This window comes from Ranitomeya variabilis, chromosome 5, assembly GCF_051348905.1.
Source record: "Ranitomeya variabilis isolate aRanVar5 chromosome 5, aRanVar5.hap1, whole genome shotgun sequence".
In the NCBI taxonomy this organism is placed as follows: Eukaryota; Metazoa; Chordata; class Amphibia; order Anura; family Dendrobatidae; genus Ranitomeya; species Ranitomeya variabilis.
This window is the reverse complement of record NC_135236.1, coordinates 672849756-672875600: the sequence shown is the minus strand read 5'-3', so window position 1 is coordinate 672875600 and position 25845 is coordinate 672849756. Positions and strand designations below refer to the sequence as shown.

Below are 25845 nucleotides of genomic sequence, written 5' to 3'. Positions count from 1 at the left end.
CTCATGCAGGGGCGTCTCTGCCCAAAAGACTATCTTCAAGCCACTAAAGCTCAGACTATGGAGTAGTGGTCTTCAACCTGTAGCTATAGAGATTCATTTTAGCTATTGCTCCCGGTCAAGGCAGGGTGAAGTTGCGTTTTTCGCTGTCTGAGAGCCACACGTTGGAAACTATGGTCATGTGCTATCAAGCTGGACGGCTTGACTCAGTAATAGACACAGCATGCACCAGATTTTAGTTGCTCATCTGAAGCCATGAGGGTTAGAACTTGTGGAGTAGACATAATTCCCATTCTTGGTTCTACCAGAGGGTCTGTCCATCAGTCACCTTTACTGTTTGTCAGACATCTTTATAGGTCACTACAATGGCCACCACCAAGAATTCTCTAGAATGTAACGCTGGGATTCAAGGTGGCACCAGTAGTCTGTAGCCTCCATGTCAAAAATTCAATCTCAGGACTAAGAAAGGTGACAACTTTTGACAAAATTGTGAGCAACGACTCGAATTAAAAAGCCTCCGGCAATGTTATGGTGGCCTGAGAGGTTGAGTGATTGGACATAAAGTTCCACTTTAGGGACCCCCTCAGATTTTGGGTTGATGCAGTACATAAAACACGTGTGGTGGCTTCACCTGTTCCAACCTAGATGCCTTGAAAAGATATTTTATAATTATATTATTGGAAAGGATCGAGTAATTGAGAAGAGCGGAAGGACCTCACAGGAAAGGGGCTTTGAACCGTTCTTGTAACCCCCCAAGATACAGACTTTCTCAGAGCCTGAAAAGTGTGTAGGACTTCAAGGACCCCAGCCTAGAGACCCAATCCTTGTATCTCCACTGTTGCTCTCTTAAAACTTGAATAATCCTGTGACTATAGGATGTGATTACAAAACATTACATTGAGCCAGTGATGATAAAGCAGTGCCCTAACGCATTTTGAGGCCCCGACCCAGGCGCCTTTCATATGGTAAAGTGGCCATTCCCAGGTGGGGCCTAAGAACTTGGTCAGATTACGAGAAGCCACAGAGATGGAACTTCCCGAGAAGCCATCGTGTTATTAGGGTCTGAGGTTCCTGAGATGTTTGTAGTTGTTCCCCTAATCCTGGTCTGGTGTCTACCACAGGCCGGTATTTAGGCCAGATTCATCCTGTGCCTGTAGGACACAATACGCGTCGTCTTTGCCATGCAAGTAATCGCATTTTACCTCCGCTGGGAATAATATTGCACGCAGCTCCTGAAAAACGCACAGACCGATCCATCTGGGCACAGACATGTGTGAGACAGACTCATGGTTCATTTGTGTGAGATTTCATGTGTAACGGAGATGAGGGCACAGGAGGGAGACGGAAGGGATTCTGTAAAATCTCATCTCTCCGTATGTGAACGGCACTGACACTCACCTTCCCCATTCCTGCGTGAGCGTGGCCCATCTTCACCACCACCGGAAAGCTGGGTGTCGTCAGCTGAGGAGAGAGAAACACAATGTCAGCTCATAGACGTGTGACGTCCGAACGGTGTGTCCTACTCAGAGAAGTAACACAGTGACTGCACCAGCAGAATAGTGAGTGCAGCTCTGGGGTATAATACAGGAGGTCACTCAGGAACAGTAATGTAATGTATGTACACAGTGACTGCACCAGCAGAATAGTGAGTGCAGCTCTGGGGTATAATACAGGATGTAACTCAGGATCAGTAATATAATGTATGTACACAGTGACTGCACCAGCAGAATAGTGAGTGCAGCTCTGGGGTATAATACAGGAGGTCACTCAGGAACAGTAATGTAATGTATGTACACAGTGACTGCACCAGCAGAATAGTGAGTGCAGCTCTGGAGTATAATACAGGATGTAACTCAGGATCAGTAATATAATGTATGTACACAGTGACTGCACCAGCAGAATAGTGAGTGCAGCTCTGGGGTATAATACAGGAGGTAACTCAGGAACAGTAATGTAATGTATGTACACAGTGACTGCACCAGCAGAATAGTGAGTGCAGCTCTGGGGTATAATACAGGATGTAACTCAGGATCAGTAATGTAATGTATGTACACAGTGACTGCACCAGCAGAATAGTGAGTGCAGCTCTGGGGTATAATACAGGAGGTAACTCAGGATCAGTAATGTAATGTATGTACACAGTGACTGCACCAGCAGAATAGTGAGTGCAGCTCTGGGGTATAATACAGGATGTAACTCAGGATCAGTAATGTAATGTATGTACACAGTGACTGCACCAGCAGAATAGTGAGTGCAGCTCTGGAGTATAATACAGGAGGTAACTCAGGATCAGTAATGTAATGTATGTACACAGTGACTGCACCAGCAGAATAGTGAGTGCAGCTCTGGGGTATAATACAGGATGTAACTCAGGATCAGTAATGTAATGTATGTACACAGTGACTGCACCAGCAGAATAGTGAGTGCAGCTCTGGGGTATAATACAGGAGGTAACTCAGGATCAGTAATGTAATGTATGTACACAGTGACTGCACCAGCAGAATAGTGAGTGCAGCTCTGGAGTATAATACAGGAGGTAACTCAGGATCAGTAATGTAATGTATGTACACAGTGACTGCACCAGCAGAATAGTGAGTGCAGCTCTGGGGTATAATACAGGATGTAACTCAGGATCAGTAATGTAATGTATGTACACAGTGACTGCACCAGCAGAATAGTGAGTGCAGCTCTGGGGTATAATACAGGAGGTAACTCAGGATCAGTAATGTAATGTATGTACACAGTGACTGCACCAGCAGAATAGTGAGTGCAGCTCTGGGGTATAATACAGGAGGTAACTCAGGATCAGTAATGTAATGTATGTACACAGTGACTGCACCAGCAGAATAGTGAGTGCAGCTCTGGAGTATAATACAGGATGTAACTCAGGATCAGTAATGTATGTATGTACACAGTGACTGCACCAGCAGAATAGTGAGTGCAGCTCTGGAGTATAATACAGGATGTAACTCAGGGTCAGTAATGTAATGTATGTACACAGTGACTGCACCAGCAGAATAGTGAGTGCAGCTCTGGGGGATAATACAGGATGTAACTCAGGATCAGTAATGTAATGTATGTACACAGTGACTGCACCAGCAGAATAGTGAGTGCAGCTCTGGAGTATAATACAGGATGTAACTCAGGATCAGTAATATAATGTATGTACACAGTGACTGCACCAGCAGAATAGTGAGTGCAGCTCTGGAGTGTAACACAGGATGTAACTCAGGATCAGTAATGTATGTACACAGTGACTGCACCAGCCGAATAGTGAGTGCAGCTCTGGGGTATAATACAGGATGTAACTCAGGATCTGTAATGTAATGTATGTACACAGTGACTGCACCAGCAGAATAGTGAGTGCAGCTCTGGGGTATAATACAGGATGTAACTCAGGATCTGTAATGTAATGTATGTACACAGTGACTGCACCAGCAGAATAGTGAGTGCAGCTCTGGAGTATAATACAGGATGTAACTCAGGATCAGTAATGTAATGTATGTACACAGTGACTGCACCAGCAGAATAGTGAGTGCAGCTCTGGAGTATAATACAGGATGTAACTCAGGATCAGTAATGTAATGTATGTACACAGTGACTGCACCAGCAGAATAGTGAGTGCAGCTCTGGGGTATAATACAGGAGGTAACTCAGGATCAGTAATGTAATGTATGTACACAGTGACTGCACCAGCAGAATAGTGAGTGCAGCTCTGGGGTATAATACAGGATGTAACTCAGGATCTGTAATGTAATGTATGTACACAGTGACTGCACCAGCAGAATAGTGAGTGCAGCTCTGGAGTATAATACAGGATGTAACTCAGGATCAGTAATGTAATGTATGTACACAGTGACTGCACCAGCAGAATAGTGAGTGCAGCTCTGGAGTATAATACAGGATGCAACTCAGGATCAGTAATGTTACAGGAAAGAAATATATCTTGGTACCGTGTTAGCCAGTAGATAGAAAAATATTTAGAATTGAGAGTCCTCAGTGGTTGATACCTTTTAATGGCTAACTGAAAAGATGGTAACAAATTGCAAGCTTTCGAGACTACATACGTCTCTTCATCAGGCAAAGACTAAAACAAATTCTGAAGAATCACATATTTATGCACAACATAGTATAGAGAAAAAAAAAAAAAAAAAAAAGAGGGGAAAAAAAACCATGGATAAGCTAGGTGACATGAAGCAGAATTACCATGGGTGATAAACAGTTACGTCCATAAATATTGGGCCAATTGTTAGATAAGGATTGTTTTACTGTCCTGTGATTAGGGTCTCGTTCTGTTGTGATGACCCCACATGGTCTGAGGGGCAAGTTCATTAGTTGATGTAAAAAGACATAAATCCGTGTGACACATTCATTCCTGCATTTAGAGTGTCAAAGGTCGTCATCAGTTTATACTCCCAGACTCTTCTGTCTCTCTGAGTTTTGAAGTTACTTTTCAATACAAGTAATTTCATGTCCATAATGCTATGATTTGGGAGACAGAAATGTATTGCCACAGGTATATCCATTCTTTTTTCTTTTATTGTATGGCGATGAGAGTTCATCCTTGTTCTCAGTTTCTGCCCTGTCTCCCCCACATACAGACCCCCATTTGGACATTTAGTACAAATAATTAGGTACACCACATTAGAAGTGATGCAGCTGAATGTACCTGGTATCTTGTAGTCCTGGTGTGAAGGATCAGTAATGTAATGTATGTACACAGTGACTGCACCAGCAGAATAGTGAGTGCAGCTCTGGGGTATAATACAGGATGTAACTCAGGATCAGTAATGTAATGTATGTACACAGTGACTGCACCAGCAGAATAGTGAGTGCAGCTCTGGGGTATAATACAGGATGTAACTCAGGATCAGTAATGTAATGTATGTACACAGTGACTGCACCAGCAGAATAGTGAGTGCAGCTCTGGGGTATAATACAGGATGTAACTCAGGATCAGTAATGTAATGTATGTACACAGTGACTGCATCAGCAGAATAGTGAGTGCAGCTCTGGAGTATAATACAGGATGTAACTCAGGATCAGTAATGTAATGTATGTACACAGTGACTGCACCAGCAGAATAGTGAGCGCAGCTCTGGGGTATAATACAGGAGGTAACTCAGGATCAGTAATGTAATGTATGTACACAGTGACTGCACCAGCAGAATAGTGAGCGCAGCTCTGGGGTATAATACAGGAGGTAACTCAGGATCAGTAATGTAATGTATGTACACAGTGACTGCACCAGCAGAATAGTGAGCGCAGCTCTGGGGTATAATACAGGATGTAACTCAGGATCAGTAATGTAATGTATGTACACAGTGACTGCACCAGCAGAATAGTGAGTGCAGCTCTGGGGTATAATACAGGATGTAACTCAGGATCAGTAATGTAATGTATGTACACAGTGACTGCACCAGCAGAATAGTGAGCGCAGCTCTGGGGTATAATACAGGAGGTAACTCAGGATCAGTAATGTAATGTATGTACACAGTGACTGCACCAGCAGAATAGTGAGTGCAGCTCTGGAGTATAATACAGGATGTAACTCAGGATCAGTACTGTAATGTATGTACACAGTGACTGCACCAGCAGAATAGTGAGTGCAGCTCTGGGGTATAATACAGGATGTAACTCAGGATCAGTAATGTAATGTATGTACACAGTGACTGCACCAGCAGAATAGTGAGTGCAGCTCTGGGGTATAATACAGGATGTAACTCAGGATCAGTAATGTAATGTATGTACACAGTGACTGCACCAGCAGAATAGTGAGTGCAGCTCTGGGGTATAATACAGGATGTAACTCAGGATCAGTAATGTAATGTATGTACACAGTGACTGCACCAGCAGAATAGTGAGTGCAGCTCTGGAGTATAATACAGGATGTAACTCAGGATCAGTAATGTAATGTATGTACACAGTGACTGCACCAGCTCTTAGTCCCATAGTATGTTGTTGTATTTTTCTGTTTAGTAAGATGGGTGATGTGTGTTCTGGTCATACAACGCCCGTTCCACCCTGTATCAGTTCCTCACTATTTTGCCAGCGAGGTTGAAAGGTGAATGTACAAATATAAAAGCAGCGTTTTTGTCCTAGTGGAGGAGATGGGAGGGAGATGTCTCTTCGTGTTCAGAACATAAATCTTTACAGAAGAATAGGAATTTCAAAATATCAAACAACAAACAAGTGACATAAATAATGTGATGTAAAGAGAGAACTGTACGAAGAGGCGACAACACAGAGCTACAGTGCAAGGATCTGCTTGGAACTTTGCTATTTTTCCACTTAACAGCAGACGCCTTTATGACCATCTGGTGTTTATTCTTTATATGTTACCTGGTAGATATGACTCAACGCTAATGATCTTCATAATATATACAGTATATATCATTGTGCTCTTTATATGGACAGTTAATATGACAAAATATTAAGTATCTGTGTACATTCATTACATTACAGATCCTGAGTTACATCCTGTATTATACCCCAGAGCTGCACTCACTATTCTGCTGGTGCAGTCACTGTGTACATACATTACATTACTGATCCTGAGTTACATCCTGTATTATACTCCAGAGCTGCACTCACTATTCTGCTGGTGCAGTCACTGTGTACATACATTACATTACTGATCCTGAGTTACATCCTGTATTATCCCCCAGAGCTGCACTCACTATTCTGCTGGTGCAGTCACTGTGTACATACATTACATTACTGATCCTGAGTTACATCCTGTATTATCCCCCAGAGCTGCACTCACTATTCTGCTGGTGCAGTCACTGTGTACATACATTACATTACTGATCCTGAGTTACATCCTGTATTATACTCCGGAGCTGCACTCACTATTCTGCTGGTGCAGTCACTGTGTACATACATTACTTTACTGATCCTGAGTTACCTCCTGTATTATACTCCAGAGCTGCACTCACTATTCTGCTGGTGCAGTCACTGTGTACATACATTACATTACTGATCCTGAGTTACATCCTGTATTATACCCCAGAGCTGCACTCGCTATTCTGCTGGTGCAGTCACTGTGTACATACATTACACTACTGATCCGGAGTTACATCCTGTATTATACTCCAGAGCTGCACTCACTATTCTGCTGGTGGAGCAGCTTTATGTCCCTTCGATCCACCGCTTATTACAAGTAATAACATTCCTGGGATCGGATTCATCTCCTGTTTGTAATTTCCCGCGTCGCCCACACGTTCCTATGAAGGAATTGTCTGTCCCGGGGCCTCACATGGGATCCGTTATCAGAAGTAACGGAAATGCCAACAACGGGCGACGCCGTCTGTCCAGTGTGATAGAAGGAAAAAGTCTCCAGAAAAGAAAGTGAATCTCGGACAGTCCGGTGACGTCACTGCCTGAATTAAAGGGGGTTTCCAACTCCACGTCAGAAATCGGCAGAGGGCAGAATCTCCTCCTATTTCATCTATCTGCAGATTTTGGGGGTTCTGGTTCTCCCATAGGAGACTCAGCAATAAACTGTGATCAGTGAAGGAACCTGCTACAAAGTGTTGAGTCTCCCTGCAGTGCCACCACCAGGAGAGAGGAGGTATTACACCACCACACTGAGATCAATAATGTAATGCTTGCCTTGGCTGGATCCTCCAGTGGGGAACATCTTACATAATTCATCATCATCCTCATCATCCTATTACGTGAGCTAAAGGTCATTTATAAATATCTGCAGGAAAAACGCACTTAGTGTTTTATAATCTACAGGGACAGGACCTCACATCCATCATCTCGGAGGTGGCAGCGAATTCGTGAGAAAGTAGAGGTTGTGCCGTTATATGACCGACCTGGGAACCCTGCGGCTACGCGACCTGTTCACCCCGTTATCTTCATTTGGGTGACCCCCCCCATAATCATTATAGAATTTGTCGCAGTCGCCCTGAAGCTGTTTTGGGTTGATTGACATTGTTGCATCTTTTTATTACGATAATTGAAATTCTAAGTAACAGAGGTTTGTGGGATTTGGTGAATATTTCTTACTTCTTCTGGTCACGATATTCTTAAAAAAAAATATGTTTTATTCCTATAACAGCCGTCTGGTAGTAGTAAAGATCATTGTGTTTACTACTATAGACCTAAAAGCCAGCTGTGTTATCTAAAGTCACCACTAGAGGGAGCTCACTGTATGCAACTGTATCCAAATATGTGCAGTGAGCTCCCCCTAGTGGTGACTACAAGCAGCCAGAATTATTTCACTTATCTAGTTTGAAAGCCAGGAATTAAATCGGGAATGAAGAGGGGCACATGTGTCGTAGCTGGGTACCCAACAAAATTGATGGACATCCAATAACACCCAATAGATGCCTAATTAAATAAGTATACACCTAAGGAACTTAATATATTCCATTGGTGTTTCTCTCCTCTGGCATCTTCCCTTGGTCACAATTTGGGAAATTCTGAAGTACCTCCTAAACAACAGTCTTGTAGTAGGAAAGATTTCATCCAGTGGGGAGGGAGGTAATACAGTGTGTTTCCTTCCATAGAAGAACTAAGGCTGAACTGTCAGACTGTAACAAGAAGCCACCACTAGGGGGGACTCACTGTATCCAAAGATACAGGATAAGATTCCGTCTGCAGCCACCACTAGGGGGAGCTCCCTGTACACAGAGATACATGATAAGATCCTGTCTGCAGCCACCACTAGGGGGAGCTCCCTGTATACAGAGATACATGATAAGATCCTGTCTGCAGCCACCACTAGGGGGAGCTCCCTGTATACAGAGATACATGATAAGATCCTGTCTGCAGTCACCACTAGGGGGAGCTCCCTGTATACAGAGATACATGATAAGATTCTGTCTGCAGCCACCACTAGGGGGAGCTCCCTGTATACAGAGATACATGATAAGATCCTGTCTGCAGACACCACTAGGGGGAGCTCCCTGTATGCAGAGATACATGATCCTGTCTGCAGCCACCACTAGGGGGAGCTCCCTGTATGCAGAGATACATGATAAGATCCTGTCTGCAGTCACCACTAGGGGGAGCTCCCTGTATACAGAGATACATGATAAGATCCTGTCTGCAGTCACCACTAGGGGGAGCTCCCTGTATACAGAGATACATGATAAGATCCTGTCTGCAGTCACCACTAGGGGGAGCTCCCTGTATACAGAGATACATGATAAGATCCTGTCTGCAGTCACCACTAGGGGGAGCTCCCTGTATACAGAGATACATGATAAGATCCTGTCTGCAGACACCACTTGGGGGAGCTCCCTGTATACAGAAATACATGATAAGATCCTGTCTGCAGTCACCACTAGGGGGAGCTCCCTGTATGCAGAGATACATGATAAGATCCTGTCTGCAGCCACCACTAGGGGGAGCTCCCTGTATGCAGAGATACATGATAAGATCCTGTCTGCAGTCACCACTAGGGGGAGCTCCCTGTATACAGAGATACATGATAATATTCTGTCTGCAGTCACCACTAGGGGGAGCTCCCTGTATGCAGAGATACATGATCCTGTCTGCAGCCACCACTAGGGGGAGCTCCCTGTATGCAGAGATACATGATAAGATCCTGTCTGCAGTCACCACTAGGGGGAGCTCCCTGTATACAGAGATACATGATAAGATCCTGTCTGCAGTCACCACTAGGGGGAGCTCCCTGTATACAGAGATACATGATAAGATCCTGTCTGCAGTCACCACTAGGGGGAGCTCCCTGTATACAGAGATACATGATAAGATCCTGTCTGCAGTCACCACTAGGGGGAGCTCCCTGTATACAGAGATACATGATAAGATCCTGTCTGCAGACACCACTTGGGGAAGCTCCCTGTATACAGAAATACATGATAAGATCCTGTCTGCAGTCACCACTAGGGGGAGCTCCCTGTATGCAGAGATACATGATAAGATCCTGTCTGCAGCCACCACTAGGGGGAGCTCCCTGTATGCAGAGATACATGATAAGATCCTGTCTGCAGCCACCACTAGGGGGAGCTCCCTGTATACAGAGATACATGATAATATTCTGTCTGCAGTCACCACTAGGGGGAGCTCCCTGTATACAGAGATACATGATAAGATCCTGTCTGCAGCCAACCCTAGGTAGAGATCCCTGTATACAGAGATATATGATAAGATCCTGTCTGCAGCCACCACTAGGGGGAGCTCCCTGTATACAGAGATACATGATAAGATCCTGCCTGCAGCCACCACTAGGGGGAGCTCCCTGTATACAGAGATACATGATAAGATCCTGTCTTGTCTGTAGTCACCACTAGGGGAGCTCCCTGTATACAGAGATACATGATAAGATCCTGTCTGCAGTCACCACTAGGGGGAGCTCCCTGTATACAGATATACATGATAAGATCCTGTCTGCAGTCACCACTAGGGGGAGCTCCCTGTATACAGAGATACATGATAAGATCCTGTCTGCAGTCACCACTAGGGGGAGCTCCCTGTATACAGAGATACATGATAAGATCCTGTCTGCAGACACCACTTGGGGAAGCTCCCTGTATACAGAAATACATGATAAGATCCTGTCTGCAGTCACCACTAGGGGGAGCTCCCTGTATGCAGAGATACATGATAAGATCCTGTCTGCAGCCACCACTAGGGGGAGCTCCCTGTATGCAGAGATACATGATAAGATCCTGTCTGCAGCCACCACTAGGGGGAGCTCCCTGTATACAGAGATACATGATAATATTCTGTCTGCAGTCACCACTAGGGGGAGCTCCCTGTATACAGAGATACATGATAAGATCCTGTCTGCAGCCAACCCTAGGTAGAGATCCCTGTATACAGAGATATATGATAAGATCCTGTCTGCAGCCACCACTAGGGGGAGCTCCCTGTATACAGAGATACATGATAAGATCCTGCCTGCAGCCACCACTAGGGGGAGCTCCCTGTATACAGAGATACATGATAAGATCCTGTCTTGTCTGTAGTCACCACTAGGGGAGCTCCCTGTATACAGAGATACATGATAAGATCCTGTCTGCAGTCACCACTAGGGGGAGCTCCCTGTATACAGATATACATGATAAGATTCTGTCTGCAGCCACCACTAGGGGGAGCTCCCTGTATGCAGAGATACATGATAAGATCCTGTCTGCAGCCACCACTAGGGGGAGCTCCCTGTATGCAGAGATACATGATAAGATCCTGTCTGTAGTCACCACTAGGGGAGCTCCCTGTATACAGAGATACATGATAAGATCCTGTCTGCAGTCACCACTAGGGGGAGCTCCCTGTATACAGAGATACATGATAATATCCTGTCTGCAGTCACCACTAGGGGGAGCTCCCTGTATACAGAGATACATGATAAGATCCTGTCTGCAGTCACCACTAGGGGGAGCTCCCTGTATGCAGAGATACATGATAAGATCCTGTCTGTAGTCACCACTAGGGGGCCTCCCTGTATACAGAGCTACATGATAAGATCCTGTCTGCAGACACCGCTAGGGGGAGCTCCCTGTATACAGAGATACATGATAAGATCCTGTCTGCAGTCACCGCTAGGTAGAGATCCCTGTATACAGAGATATATGATAAGATCCTGTCTGCAGCCACCACTAGGGGGAGCTCCCTGTATACAGAGATACATGATAAGATCCTGCCTGCAGCCACCACTAGGGGGAGCTCCCTGTATACAGAGATAAATAATAAGATCCTGCCTGCAGCCACCACTAGGGGGAGCTCCCTGTATACAGAGATACATGATAAGATCCTGTCTGCAGTCACCACTAGGGGGAGCTCCCTGTATACAGAGATACATGATAAGATCCTGTCTGTAGTCACCACTAGGGGAGCTCCCTGTATACAGAGATACATGATAAGATCCTGTCTGCAGTCACCACTAGGGGGAGCTCCCTGTATACAGAGATACATGATAAGATCCTGTCTGCAGCCACCACTAGGGGAGCTCCCTGTATACAGAGATACATGATAAGATCCTGCCTGCAGCCACCACTAGGGGGAGCTCCCTGTATACAGAGATACATGATAAGATCCTGTCTGTAGTCACCACTAGGGGGAGCTCCCTGTTTACAGAGATACATGAGAAGATCCTGTCCGTAGACACCACTAGGGGGAGCTCCCTGTATACCGAGATACATGATAAGATCCTGTCTGCAGCCACCACTAGGGGGAGTTCCCTGTATACAGAGATGGATGATAAGATCCCGTCTGCAATCGCCACTAGGGGGAGATCCCTGTATACAGATATACATGATAAGATCCTGTCTGCAATCACCACTAGGGGGAGCTCCCTGTATACAGAGATACATGATAAGATCCTGTCCGTAGACACCACTAGGGGGAGTTCCCTGTATACAGAGACACATGATAGGATCCTGTCTGCAGCCACCACTAGGGGGAGCTCCCTGTATACAGAGATACATGATAAGATCCTGTCTGCAGTCACCACTAGGGGGAGCTCCCTGTATACAGAGATACATGATAAGATCCTGTCTGCAGTCACCACTAGGGGGAGCTCCCTGTATACAGAGATACATGATAAGATCCTGTCTGTAGTCACCACTAGGGGAGCTCCCTGTATACAGAGATACATGATAAGATCCTGTCTGCAGTCACCACTAGGGGGAGCTCCCTGTATACAGAGATACATGATAAGATCCTGTCTGCAGCCACCACTAGGGGAGCTCCCTGTATACAGAGATACATGATAAGATCCTGCCTGCAGCCACCACTAGGGGGAGCTCCCTGTATACAGAGATACATGATAAGATCCTGTCTGTAGTCACCACTAGGGGGAGCTCCCTGTTTACAGAGATACATGAGAAGATCCTGTCCGTAGACACCACCAGTGGGAGCTCCCTGTATACCGAGATACATGATAAGATCCTGTCTGCAGCCACCACTAGGGGGAGTTCCCTGTATACAGAGATGGATGATAAGATCCTGTCTGCAATCGCCACTAGGGGGAGCTCCCTGTATACCGAGATACATGATAAGATCCTGTCTGTAGTCACCACTAGGGGGAGCTCCCTGTATACAGAGATACATGATAAGATCCTGTCTGCAGTCACCGCTAGGTAGAGATCCCTGTATACAGAGATATATGATAAGATCCTGTCTGCAGCCACCACTAGGGGGAGCTCCCTGTATACAGAGATACATGATAAGATCCTGCCTGCAGCCACCACTAGGGGGAGCTCCCTGTATACAGAGATAAATAATAAGATCCTGCCTGCAGCCACCACTAGGGGGAGCTCCCTGTATACAGAGATACATGATAAGATCCTGTCTGCAGTCACCACTAGGGGGAGCTCCCTGTATACAGAGATACATGATAAGATCCTGTCTGTAGTCACCACTAGGGGAGCTCCCTGTATACAGAGATACATGATAAGATCCTGTCTGCAGTCACCACTAGGGGGAGCTCCCTGTATACAGAGATACATGATAAGATCCTGTCTGCAGCCACCACTAGGGGAGCTCCCTGTATACAGAGATACATGATAAGATCCTGCCTGCAGCCACCACTAGGGGGAGCTCCCTGTATACAGAGATACATGATAAGATCCTGTCTGTAGTCACCACCAGGGGGAGCTCCCTGTTTACAGAGATACATGAGAAGATCCTGTCCGTAGACACCACTAGGGGGAGCTCCCTGTATACCGAGATACATGATAAGATCCTGTCTGCAGCCACCACTAGGGGGAGTTCCCTGTATACAGAGATGGATGATAAGATCCTGTCTGCAATCGCCACTAGGGGGAGATCCCTGTATACAGATATACATGATAAGATCCTGTCTGCAATCACCACTAGGGGGAGCTCCCTGTATACAGAGATACATGATAAGATCCTGTCCGTAGACACCACTAGGGGGAGTTCCCTGTATACAGAGACACATGATAGGATCCTGTCTGCAGTCACCACTAGGGGGAGCTCCCTGTATACAGAGATACATGATAAGATCCTGTCTGTAGTCACCACTAGGGGAGCTCCCTGTATACAGAGATACATGATAAGATCCTGTCTGCAGTCACCACTAGGGGGAGCTCCCTGTATACAGAGATGCATGATAAGATCCTGTCTGCAGCCACCACTAGGGGGAGCTCCCTGTATACAGAGATACATGATAAGATCCTGTCTGCAGTCACCACTAGGGGGAGCTCCCTGTATACAGAGATACATGATAAGATCCTGTCTGCAGCCACCACTAGGGGAGCTCCCTGTATACAGAGATACATGATAAGATCCTGCCTGCAGCCACCACTAGGGGGAGCTCCCTGTATACAGAGATACATAATAAGATCCTGTCTGTAGTCACCACTAGGGGGAGCTCCCTGTATACAGAGATACATGATAAGATCCTGTCCGTAGACACCACTAGGGGGAGTTCCCTGTATACAGAGATCGATGATAAGATCCTGTCTGCAATTGCCACTAGGGGGAGATCCCTGTATACAGAAATACATGATAAGATCCTGTCTGCAATCACCACTAGGGGGAGCTCCCTGTATACAGAGATACATGATAAGATCCTGTCCATAGACACCAATAGGGGGAGTTCCCTGTATACAGAGATGGATGATAAGATCCTGTCTGCAATCGCCACTAGGGGGAGATCCCTGTATACAGGGACACATGATAAGATCCTATCTGCAGTCACCACTAGGGGGAGCTCCCTGTATACAGAGACACATGATAGGATCCTGTCTGCAGCCACCACTAGGGGGAGCTCCCTGTATACAGAGATACATGATAAGATCCTGTCTGCAGTCACCACTAGGGGGAGCTCGCTGTATACAGAGATACATGATAAGATCCTGTCTGTAGTCACCACTAGGGGGAGCTCCCTGTATACAGAGATACATGATAAGATCCTGTCTGCAGTCACCACTAGGGGGAGCTCCCTGTATACAGAGATACATGATAAGATCCTGTCTGCAGTCACCACTAGGGGGAGCTCCCTGTATACAGAGACACATGATAGGATCCTGTCTGCAGCCACCACTAGGGGGAGCTCCCTGTATACAGAGATACATGATAAGATCCTGTCTGCAGCCACCACTAGGGGGAGCTCCCTATATACAGATATATGATAAGATCCTGTCTGCAGCCACCACTAGGGGGAGCTTCCTGTATACAGAGATACATGATAAGATTCTGTCTGCAGCCACCACTAGGGGGAGCTCCCTGTATACAGAGATACATGATAAGATCCTGTCTGCAGCCACCACTAGGGGGAGCTCCCTGTATACAGAGATACATGATAAGATCCTGTCTGCAGCCACCACTAGGGGGAGCTCCCTGTATACAGATATATGATAAGATCCTGTCTGTAGCCACCACTAGGGGGAGCTCCCTGTATACAGATACATGACATGCATTGAGCTCCCCCTAGTGGTGGCTAACAACGTCCAGAATTATAACATGCATCAATTCTAAAAATCATGAACTAATAGGGGCATTGGTCACATGAAGAGATCAGCTTGAGAAATTGCATCATGTTTCCGCAATGTCAAGGAACTATCAATATTTGAATCATAAAGGAAACTTTAAGAAATCGGAAAAAAAGGGCGAAAACCAGAAGAGTTCAAAACCACGTCATCGGAACTAGAAAAACAAACGTAAGTGAAAAATGTACGCGTTGCAACATTTCAGAGAAAGGTGAACTTGTATGTGTCGGCACGTAGGAACTTTCTTCCAGGAGCGCGAACAACTTCTGCTTTGTCGCAGGCCGAGACGTGACGACTGCAATTTACAAACCAGGGGAAAATACACCAAAAATGTAACTTTTGCATATTTTGCCACAGTTTCCCATTAGGATTTCGAAAGAGCTGGGAAAATCCTATTGGTTGTCACCGGGGTTTTCCGAAAATAGATGAATTTTTTTTTGGGGGGGTTGTTATTTTGTGTCATTTTAATCTTGATTTCTGACACCTTTCCCCATAATCTCAGCTGTTCTCGTCCGAGAACGTGGTCCGTCGACGCTCCCTGTGTAATTCTATAGAGTATATCCATCAGGGGCCGTCACTGGCGGCTGAAGAATCTCACGAAGACGTTCTATTTATAAAACGTGAGAGAAACGAGACCGCCGCTAATTAAGACGTCTCCCGGGATGATGAAATGTCCACATGGGAGACACTTAGTTCAGGACTTTCTCAAGGTAAATGATCAGAAAATGTATACAATAGGTGTCAACACCTTCACGTGTCGCCACCGCCGTATTCGCGGGGCCACCGGGGTCAATCGAGGTTTCTCCTATGTGAATGTAGGATTATTCCAGGCCCATCTATGCATTCCCTATGAGCCCCTCACTAACATGCTGTAAGGGATCATCATTCCTATAAAATCTATACCGCCAAACTGCTGTGGTCTTAAAGGGTTAACGATACTTGGCGTTGTTTAGCGCCTGCTAGGAGGATCCATAGGGAGGGATTTCTCTAGCTTATCTCTCTAAAATGCCACTTTAAATTCAGTAGAATTTAGCAGAAGGAGCCATTGAGAGATAAGCGGGGGCGGAGACAGCGGTGATTTTGCATTTTTTTGAAGCCTGGGGGACTTTACAACACGTATTGCGCTCACTGCCTGCTAGGAGGATCCATAGGGTGGGAGTCTCTAATGTTTCTCTCTCAAATACCAATTTAAAATCAGTGAAACTCAGGAGGAGGAGACAGAGATAAGCGGGGGCGGAGACAGCAGTGACTGCATTTTTATGAAGTCTGGTTGACCCTACGACATGTATTGCTGCCACTGTTCGCTAGGAGGATCCATACGTTGGGATTTATCTAGCTTTTCTCTCTGAAATCCCAGTTTAAATTCAAAGTAACTCAGGAGAATGAGCCATAGAGAGATAAGCGGGGGTGGAGACAGCAGCTACTTTGCATTTTTGTCCATTTTTGTCAAGCCTTGGTGACCCTACAACACTTATTGCTTTTGCTGCATGCCAGGAGGATCCATAGGGTTGGATTTCTGTAGCTTTTCTCTCAAAAACTACTTTAAATTCAGTGTAACTCAGGAGGAGCCATAGAGAGATAAGCAGGGGCGGAGACAGCAGGGACTTTGCATTTTTCTGAAGCCTGGGTAACACTACGTCATATACTGCTGTCGCTGCCTTCTAAGAGGATCCATTGGGTGGGATTTCTCTAGCGTTTGTCTGTAAAATCCCACTTTAAATTCAGTTTAACTAAGGAGGAGGAGCCATACAGAGATAAGCGGGGGCGGAGACAGCATTTTTGTCAAGATTGGGCGACCCTATGACACTTATTGCTTTCCCTGCATGCTAGGAAGACCCATTGGGTGAGATTTCTGTAGCATTTCTCTGTCAGATCCCACTGTAAATTCAGTGTAACTCAGGAGGAGGAGACATTGAGAGATAAGCGTGGGCGGAGACAGCAGGGACTTTGAGTTTATGAAGCCTGGGCGACACTACGACACGTATTGCTGTTGTTGATGTGGAGTCATGGGGATGACTCAAGGTTTCTCCTTCTATGTGAACATGTCCTTCCATGGATTTCCTATGTGCCCTTTATATATGTCCTGTAAAGGTCAGTTCATACAGCGGTTCTGGACGGTTCCATATCTACTGTGGATGTGACGTAAGGCCTTACAATCCTTGTCATTTTATAGTGCCTAACGGAGGAACCAGATTGTCTGATTACTCTAGCTTTCCTCTCTCAGGTCCTGTTTTTACATTCACTGTACCCCTCGGAGGAGGAGCCATAGAGACATAAGCAGGGGCGGAGACAACAGGGATTGCATTTCTATGAAGCCTGGATCACCTTGTGACTAAGTGAGAATCCATACCTTGTAAAAAATGGCGCCACTACCTGGCCTCAATAAGGAGGTAAATAAGAGTCTAGGCGCTACTGTAAAATATGTCTATAACCTGAATTCCCCCATTTATTGTCCTTTGAGGCAATGGTTGAGAATTTGATTTATCAACACCCACCGTAAAATCAAGTTACGATAGCTGATAATGGGTAGATATGGATACGTAATCATCAGTGTGGCCGTATTGTTCTAGAAAGCATGTGTTCTGGGCAAAAAGATACAGTGGGAGCCCCCGGTGTATGGATCCTGGGTCTAGGTTTGAGCAATTCCAATCACATGACATCTAAAAATCGGCTTCTGACTTCAATGGGAGTGTGTGGAGAGCATGCTATGCGCCATATGCAGAGGTCACTGTGCAGGGAGAGGGAGGAGGGAGATGGAGCTGCACTGTCCAACCTTGTATTATGAAGGATCCTGCGTTTCAGTGTTACCTTTCATCCCTTTAATGGGTCTAATGTAAGCAGAATCGAACATTACTTGGTAGCACTTTGCAACCCTGATGAGACCTTTTAGAAGGCCCTTTAGTTAGGGCCAGTAGGTTCAGCCACTCAGTAGGGCCAAAAGAGACCTCAGAGTCCTAGGCTTAATGCGTCTAGTCGCAGGACTGGGACTTTTAGTAGCACTAAACGGCCACAGTTGCACGTATAGCTCAGCTGGGATACAAAGTTAGTACTGCTGACATCTTGAGAAGTCTCCTTACAGTCGCCCTACAATCAGTTCCAGAATCCTTTTAACATTTTTCCCTACAGCCAGGACGTTTCCCATCCTCCTCGGGCGCCGAGAAGAGGAGCAGAGCGTTAATATGTGAGAGGTAATGATCAGCGAGGTCAGCCAACCCTGCGCTCTCCACCCTGGATGAATAGGTATCAATTTGCATCCCATGTAGGAAACATTTTTACATTTCATGCAAATCCCAAAATGTAAACGGCAGAAACATTACGTGTTTGGACTCCTGAGATGAGGATATATATATTTACTCCACTGCGTCCGCACCATGTGTACGTAGGGGGAGTATAGGTCTAATACAAGAAGTATAGATCACGTACTCACAGATGGGGAGGAAAAGCTGACAAGCGTTTTCAATTTTCTATGTAACTGTATTATTACTTTAACCATAACCTAGGTCTAACCCTAATGATAGCACTAACCCTAACCATAGCTCTAACCCTAGCACTAACCCTAATCATAGCACTAACCCTAATCATAGCTCTAACCTTAACTCTAGCACTAACTCTAACCCTAACCATAGCTCTATCCCTAGCACTAACTCTAACCATAGCTCTAACCCTAACCCTAATCATAGCACTAACCCTAACCATAGCTCTAACCCTAGCACTAACCCTAATCATAGCACTAACCCTAATCATAGCTCTAACCTTAACTCTAGCACTAACTCTAACCCTAACCATAGCTCTATCCCTAGCACTAACTCTAACCATAGCTCTAACCCTAATCATAGCACTAACCATAGCTCTAACCCTAGCACTAACCCTAACCCTAATCATAGCACTAACCCTAGGACTAACCCTAACCATAGCTCTAACCCTAGCACTAACCTTAACCCTAATCATAGCATTAACCCTAGGACTAACCCTAACCATAGCTCTAACCCTAGCACTAACTCTAACCCTAATGATAGCGCTAAGCATGGCACTAACCCTAGCACTAACCGTAACCCTAATCATCGCTCTAACCCTAACCATAGCCCTAACCCTAATCATAGCACTAACCCAAGGACTAACCCTAACCATAGCTCTAACCCTAGTACTAACCCTAACCCTAATCATAGCATTAACCCTAGGACTAACCCTAACCATAGCACTAACCCTAGCACTAACTCTAACCCTAATGATAGCTCTAACCATGGCACTAACCCTAGCACTAACCGTAACCCTAATCATCACTCTAACCCTAACCATAGCTCTTACCCTAATCATAGCTCTAACCCTAGAACTAACCCTAATCATAGCTCTAACCATAGCACTAACCCTAGCACTAACCGTAACCCTAATCATAGCTCTAACCATAGGACTAACTCTAACCCTAATCATAGCTCTAACCCTAGCACTAACCATAATCATAGCTCTAACCCTAGCACTAACGCTAACCCTAATCATAGCTCTAACCCTAGGACTAACCCTAATCATAGCTCTAACCCTAGCACTAACCCTAACACTAACCTTAACCCTAATCATAGCTCTAACGCTTTCACTAACCCTAACCCTAGCATTAACCCTAACCCTAATCATAGCTCTAACCCTAACCCTAATTATAGCTCTAACCCTAACCCTAGCTCTAATTCCAACCATAGCTCTAACCTTAGCAATAACCCTAACCATGGCTCTAACACGGACACTAACCCTAACCATACCTTTAACCCTAGCACTTACCCTAGCCATAGCTCTTATCCTGGCTCTAAACCATAAACTATAGCTCCAACCTTAGCAATAACCATAACTATAGTTGTAACCTTAATTGGGGTTTAGAAAAAGTGTGTAAAAACTTAATTTTATTTATTTGTATTTGTTTAATAGGGAACACTCCCAGTGAGACCCGGTCTCTCCTCTTATGAAGTTACAAGTGTAAGGAGAGTTCGGGTGCAGGAAAAGAGCACGGTGCACTGCACATGATTCAATATTGTCTTGCTCAGCGTCTGCCTATACAGAGCACAACAGTTGAGATGTGGTTGTCATCAGCTGCTGTGCTCTGCATAAGAAGAAACTGATAACACAGCTCACTTTATTATACCAAACGCTTTGTCATCTCGGTTATTGCCTATGCAGAGCGCAGCAGCTGATCATGAAATAATCTGAATAGGGAATCATATTGGCAGATTATTGTACAATTTTCCAGGGGGATGGTGCTTTTTAAGACTGACAGACATCTTGCCCGCTGTCACTGTACACAGTAGATATATCTGCGGTCAATCTAACTTGCGATATCTAACTGAAATTAAAGAGGGTTCACTAATCATTCTGCTGGCGATATGACCACGCTAAACTGCTACTATGCGATGCCAGGTTGATGGCCACAGGGTGCCAGTGTCATCTGCTCAGTGTCAGTAGTACGCCATGAAAGCTGGCAGGGTGTGCGGCACAGATGAGCTTTTCTGCAGAGGGGCCCAGAATGTACCAGGTTTTTTATCTTTTTTTTCTGAGGGGCCCAGAATGTGCCACTGTCTTTATCTGTTTTTTTCCTGAGGTGCCCGGAATGTGCCAGGTTCTTTATCTTTTTTTTCCTGAGGTGCCCGGAATGTGCCAGGTTCTTTATCTTTTTTTTCCTGAGGTGCACGGAATGTGCCAGGTTCTTTATCTTTTTTTTCTGAGGGGCCCAGAATGTGCCAGGTTCTTTATCTTTTTTTTTTTCTGAGGGGCCCAGAATGTGCCAGGTTCTTTATCTTTTTTTTTTTCTGAGGGGCCCAGAATGTGCCAGGTTCTTTATCTTTTTTTTTTTTTCTGAGGGGCCCAGAATGTACCAGGTTCTTTATAATTTTTTCTGAGGGGCCCAGAATGTACCAGGTTCTTTATCTTTTTTTTCTGAGGGGCCCAGAATGTACCAGGTTCTTTATCTTTTTTTTCTGAGGGGCCCAGAATGTACCAGGTTCTTTATCTTTTTTTTCTGAGGGGCCCAGAATGTACCAGGTTCTTTGTCTTTTTTTTCTGAGGGGCCCAGAATGTACCAGGTTCTTTATCTTTTTTTTTTCTGAGGGGCCCAGAATGTACCAGGTTCTTTATCTTTTTTTTTTTTCTGAGGGGCCCAGAATGTGCCAGGTTCTTTATCTTTTTTTTTTTCTGAGGGGCCCAGAATGTGGCAGGTTCTTTATCTTTTTTCTGAGGGGCCCAGAATGTACCAGGTTCTTTATCTTTTTTTTTTTCTGAGGGGCCCAGAATGTGCCAGGTTCTTTATCTTTTTTTCTGAGGGGCCCAGAATGTACCAGGTTCTTTATCTTTTTTTCTGAGTGGCCCAGAATGTACCAGGTTCTTTATCTTTTTTCCTGAGGGGCCCAAAATTTGCCACTGTCTTTATCTTTTTTTTCTGAGGGGCCTGGAATGTGCCAGGTTCTGTATCTTTTTTTCTGAGGGGCCCAGATTGTACCAGGTTTTTTATCTTTTTTTGTCTGAGGGGCCCAGAATGTGCCAGGTTCTTTATTTTATTTTTTTGTCTGAGGGGCCCAGAATGTGCCAGGTTCTTTATCTTTTTTTTTCTGAGGGCCCAGAATGTGCCAGGTTCTTTATCTTTTTTTTTTCTGAGGGCCCAGAATGTGCCAGGTTCTTTATCTTTTTTTTTTTTCTGAGGGGCCCAGAATGTACCAGGTTCTTTATTTTTTTTTTTCCTGAGGGGCCCAGAATGTGCCAGGTTCTTTATCTTTTTTTTCTGAGGGGCCCAGAATGTGCCAGGTTCTTTATCTTTTTCTTGCGGACCGCCACCCTAACAATTTTTTCATCTGATGAATGCGCCGCCCCCTCGTTTCACATTTTTCTGACTCATGTTTACGTTTTTATGGGCGACGTTCGCATCCGATCGGGTTCAGAGACGACAGAATGTTAATTAAAACAAGGCGGAGGGGTGAACTCGCCTCATGTTTGGTCTTTAATTGCTGCGGCCGTTTCATCTCAGTCACGTAGAGCCCAATAGCCTTGTCGATGATATATCCTGAAATACTCTGTGCTGCTGGAAGACTCTGCTTCTCCTACCTTTCTCTATACCCTTTCATACATGATGGCTTTGCCCCGGTAACGTGCAGCTCTGTCCTCACAAACCTCGCATGATTACACAGGACACTCCTCCTTAAATACTCTGTTCCGCTGTGGAAAGCCACACCATTTTCATAAATTCGCCGTGATTGTAACATAACTTTTGTTCTTCGTTAATAATAAAGCTGAATTGATAACACCTAAGATCTACTATTTACGAGATGACGATGGAGGTCGGATGATTAATGGCGCACTGTCCCTTTAAATGACAATCATGTTAATAATTATGAGCCATTAGAAGGCGGCGAGGTGTCAGTCCTGGCGATAATGAAGACGAACGACTACCTAGCTTCAGACCAGATGGTGCGCCCAAAGTCTCCCTTCCATTTGCTATGCGGTTTACTCTATTGCTCTCCGTTATCAGCCACCCATGCAGAGGCGTTTTACTCTTTTTCAGTTACTTCTGCTAGAAGGAAACCATCAGCAAGTTGCTGATGACTGATCTTCTGCTCTTTTTGGGTTTCTGTAATGAACACTCTGAATATATACTGTTGTCCTGGGAACTGCTGGTCCGGATCTAGTACAAAGTAAAGTAACGGGATGATAGATATAAAATAATCCAGTAACAGTCAGCAACTTGCTGATGGTTTCCAGGTAAAAAGAGTGGATCAATTGAAAGGTTCACTCCCGTGTCATCTCAAATCATTTCAATCATTTTATTTATTTGCCCTAAAACACTTCTATTAGTAAGGCACATCTACCGTTTTTGAGTATACAGCTCCTATGCCGTCCTATGCGTTTCCATAGTTGCAGACTACAAACAAACCCTGCGTGTAGTCTGATCCCGCCTTCATGACTTAAAGAAGATCAGACGAAACATAACATATGACTGCAGTATCTGACTACACAGGGCTTGTTTGTAGTCTGCTACCATGGAGACCCATAGGTCTGAATAGGAGCTGTATACACAGGAAAAAAAGAAGTGTAATTTTTGGCAGGAGAGTCAATATTGAGGCGCCTCCATAAAACCTTGAAGGATGGGGATGAAGACTTCTTAATAAGGGAGGTGGGGGGGTTATTTTACTAGGAGGACACCGCCCCTCTGTGACCCTCTGGACTGGAGCATTATATATGTTCTTCACGTGTGTGTCAGACGATGTAAAGATACAGACGAGGGGAACTACACACGCATCCTGGACCTTATACTTGGATCATTGAGCCCAGACTGGGACATTTAAAGGAACGGCAGCCAAATTAACCACAGTGAGGAGCCAAATCACGTTGGGAGGAATATCAGGATGGGGAGGGGGCAGCATGACGGTAATATGAAAGGATGATCTAAAATGGAGAGAGAATTATGGATAGAAAAACCCCTTTTCGGTTAATAAAGCACCAAGGGCTGGTGTCATTAGCAGTCCACTTTAGGAAAATACCGGGTTCTGCCCCATAGAGATCTGGGTAAACCTGCTCTATGCTGTAATCTAGAGAAGGAGCTGAATCCAACTATAGGACCTGAATCCTAAACCCCAACCCCTTTATAAGTAATAAAGGCAAAGTAGCCCTCAGGCCCAATCCCTGATAAATGCCCTTAACATTTAAAGGGAATGCATCACTTGTCAGAAATAAGTAATTTTTTACTCCTGGTGTAAATGCCGTCATTCTCCTGAATCCGGTGATGTTTTTCTTTTGTTCCTGTGACTCTCTGTTCCTGAGATATGGCCCCTTCTTTCCGGTCTATAAATGTAACCTTTTTAAGTCAACTAGGTGTGGTCATCAAAGAAAACACCCATAAAAAATGAAGCTCACACCCACTTGGCTAAAAAAAAGACAAGATTTATATGCAGGAAAGAAGAGGTGATATCTCAGGATTGGAGAGGTGCAGGAACACGAGACAAACATCGCCGGATTCAGGAGAACGGCGGCATTTACACCGAATGGAAGAAAATGACATATTTATAGTAAGAGATAGGTCCAGTTTAAATGAACATTCAAAGTCCAACAATGTCAAGCCTAAAAAAGACTGGATAGGTGGTATGCCACTTTGATACCATGTAGAGAGGGGGATATTATAGTATATCGAAAAGGTTAGGGGTCAAACCCAGCTAGGACCCCTTTCTCAAAGGCCCCAAATTATAGGAATCAATTGATAGCTACTTGCTGATGGTTTCCAGGCTCAAATAATCAGCTTTTTATTAACTTAGTACCTCCATGTTTGATTAAATGGTTTATTTAAATCAACGCTATGTCTCATTCCTACCATGTTCTTGCTCTAAATTGTGTTCTTGTCTAGAGGGGAGTGATCTGCTCGTTCCACCATTATGTGACATCTATACGGGCTGCGGACGGCCTGAGTCACAGGGATGGGAACGTGCTTGGAACATCACAAAACTATAGAAAAGAAAATAGCGATGGTGTATGGGATAATGGGGGGAGGCAGGATCGGCACATGTCTGCAGGGCTGAGCTGTCAGGGGCCTTCCTCTTGGGGTCAGCCCACGCTGGGGTCCCATCATTAGCTCAGAGGTGCAATGTACTCTGTGTCTGGGGGAAATGATTCATTCCCTGTGTACGGTCGACCCGCTGACTCACAATGAGAAGCAGAAGGGAATCTCACATTAAATTGACGAGGCTCAGACACAAATCTCCATCCAATTTTCCAAAGGAATCAGCGAAGAAAGGAGAAACCAATATTATGTGTGTAATATGTCAACTACAGTAATACAACCCTCATGTACTCATCTGTGGTGCACGACTGACCCCTCCTAAAGCCCCAGGCACTCCCAAATAAAGTACATCTTAGAGATTTCATTTATTGACACTTATACAAGAATACTGGATAACTAATATAATACTGCCCCGATGTACAAGAATAAAACTACTATAATACTGCTCCTATGTACAAGAATATAACTACTATAATACTGCTCCTATGTACAAGAATATAACTACTATAATACTGCCCCTATGTACAAGAATATAACTACTATAATACTGCCCCGATGTACAAGAATAAAATTACTATAATACTGCTCCTATGTACAAGAATATAACTACTATAATACTGCTCCTATGTACAAGAATATAACTACTATAATACTGCTCCTATGTACAAGAATATAACTACTATAATACTGCCCCTATGTACAGGAATATAACTACTATAATACTGCTCCTATGTACAAGAATATAACTACTATAATACTGCTCCTATGTACAAGAATATAACTACTATAATACTGCTCCTATGTACAAGAATATAACTACTATAATACTGCCCCTATGTACAAGAATATAACTACTATAATACTGCCCCTATGTACAGGAATATAACTACTATAATA

The 25845-nt window shown here is 44.7% G+C and overlaps 1 protein-coding gene across 4 annotated transcripts in view; it reads right to left on the bottom strand.

Moving 5' to 3' along the window:
• The window catches only part of SYN3 (synapsin III), a 244090-nt gene that overhangs the window by 29482 nt on the left and 188763 nt on the right, over positions 1-25845 (bottom strand). For all 4 annotated transcript variants that reach the window (XM_077266806.1, XM_077266804.1, XM_077266803.1 and 1 more), the window contains exon 7: positions 1396-1458. In XM_077266806.1, the coding sequence (XP_077122921.1) occupies positions 1396-1458 (63 nt within the window). The remainder of the gene's footprint in view (positions 1-1395; positions 1459-25845) is intronic.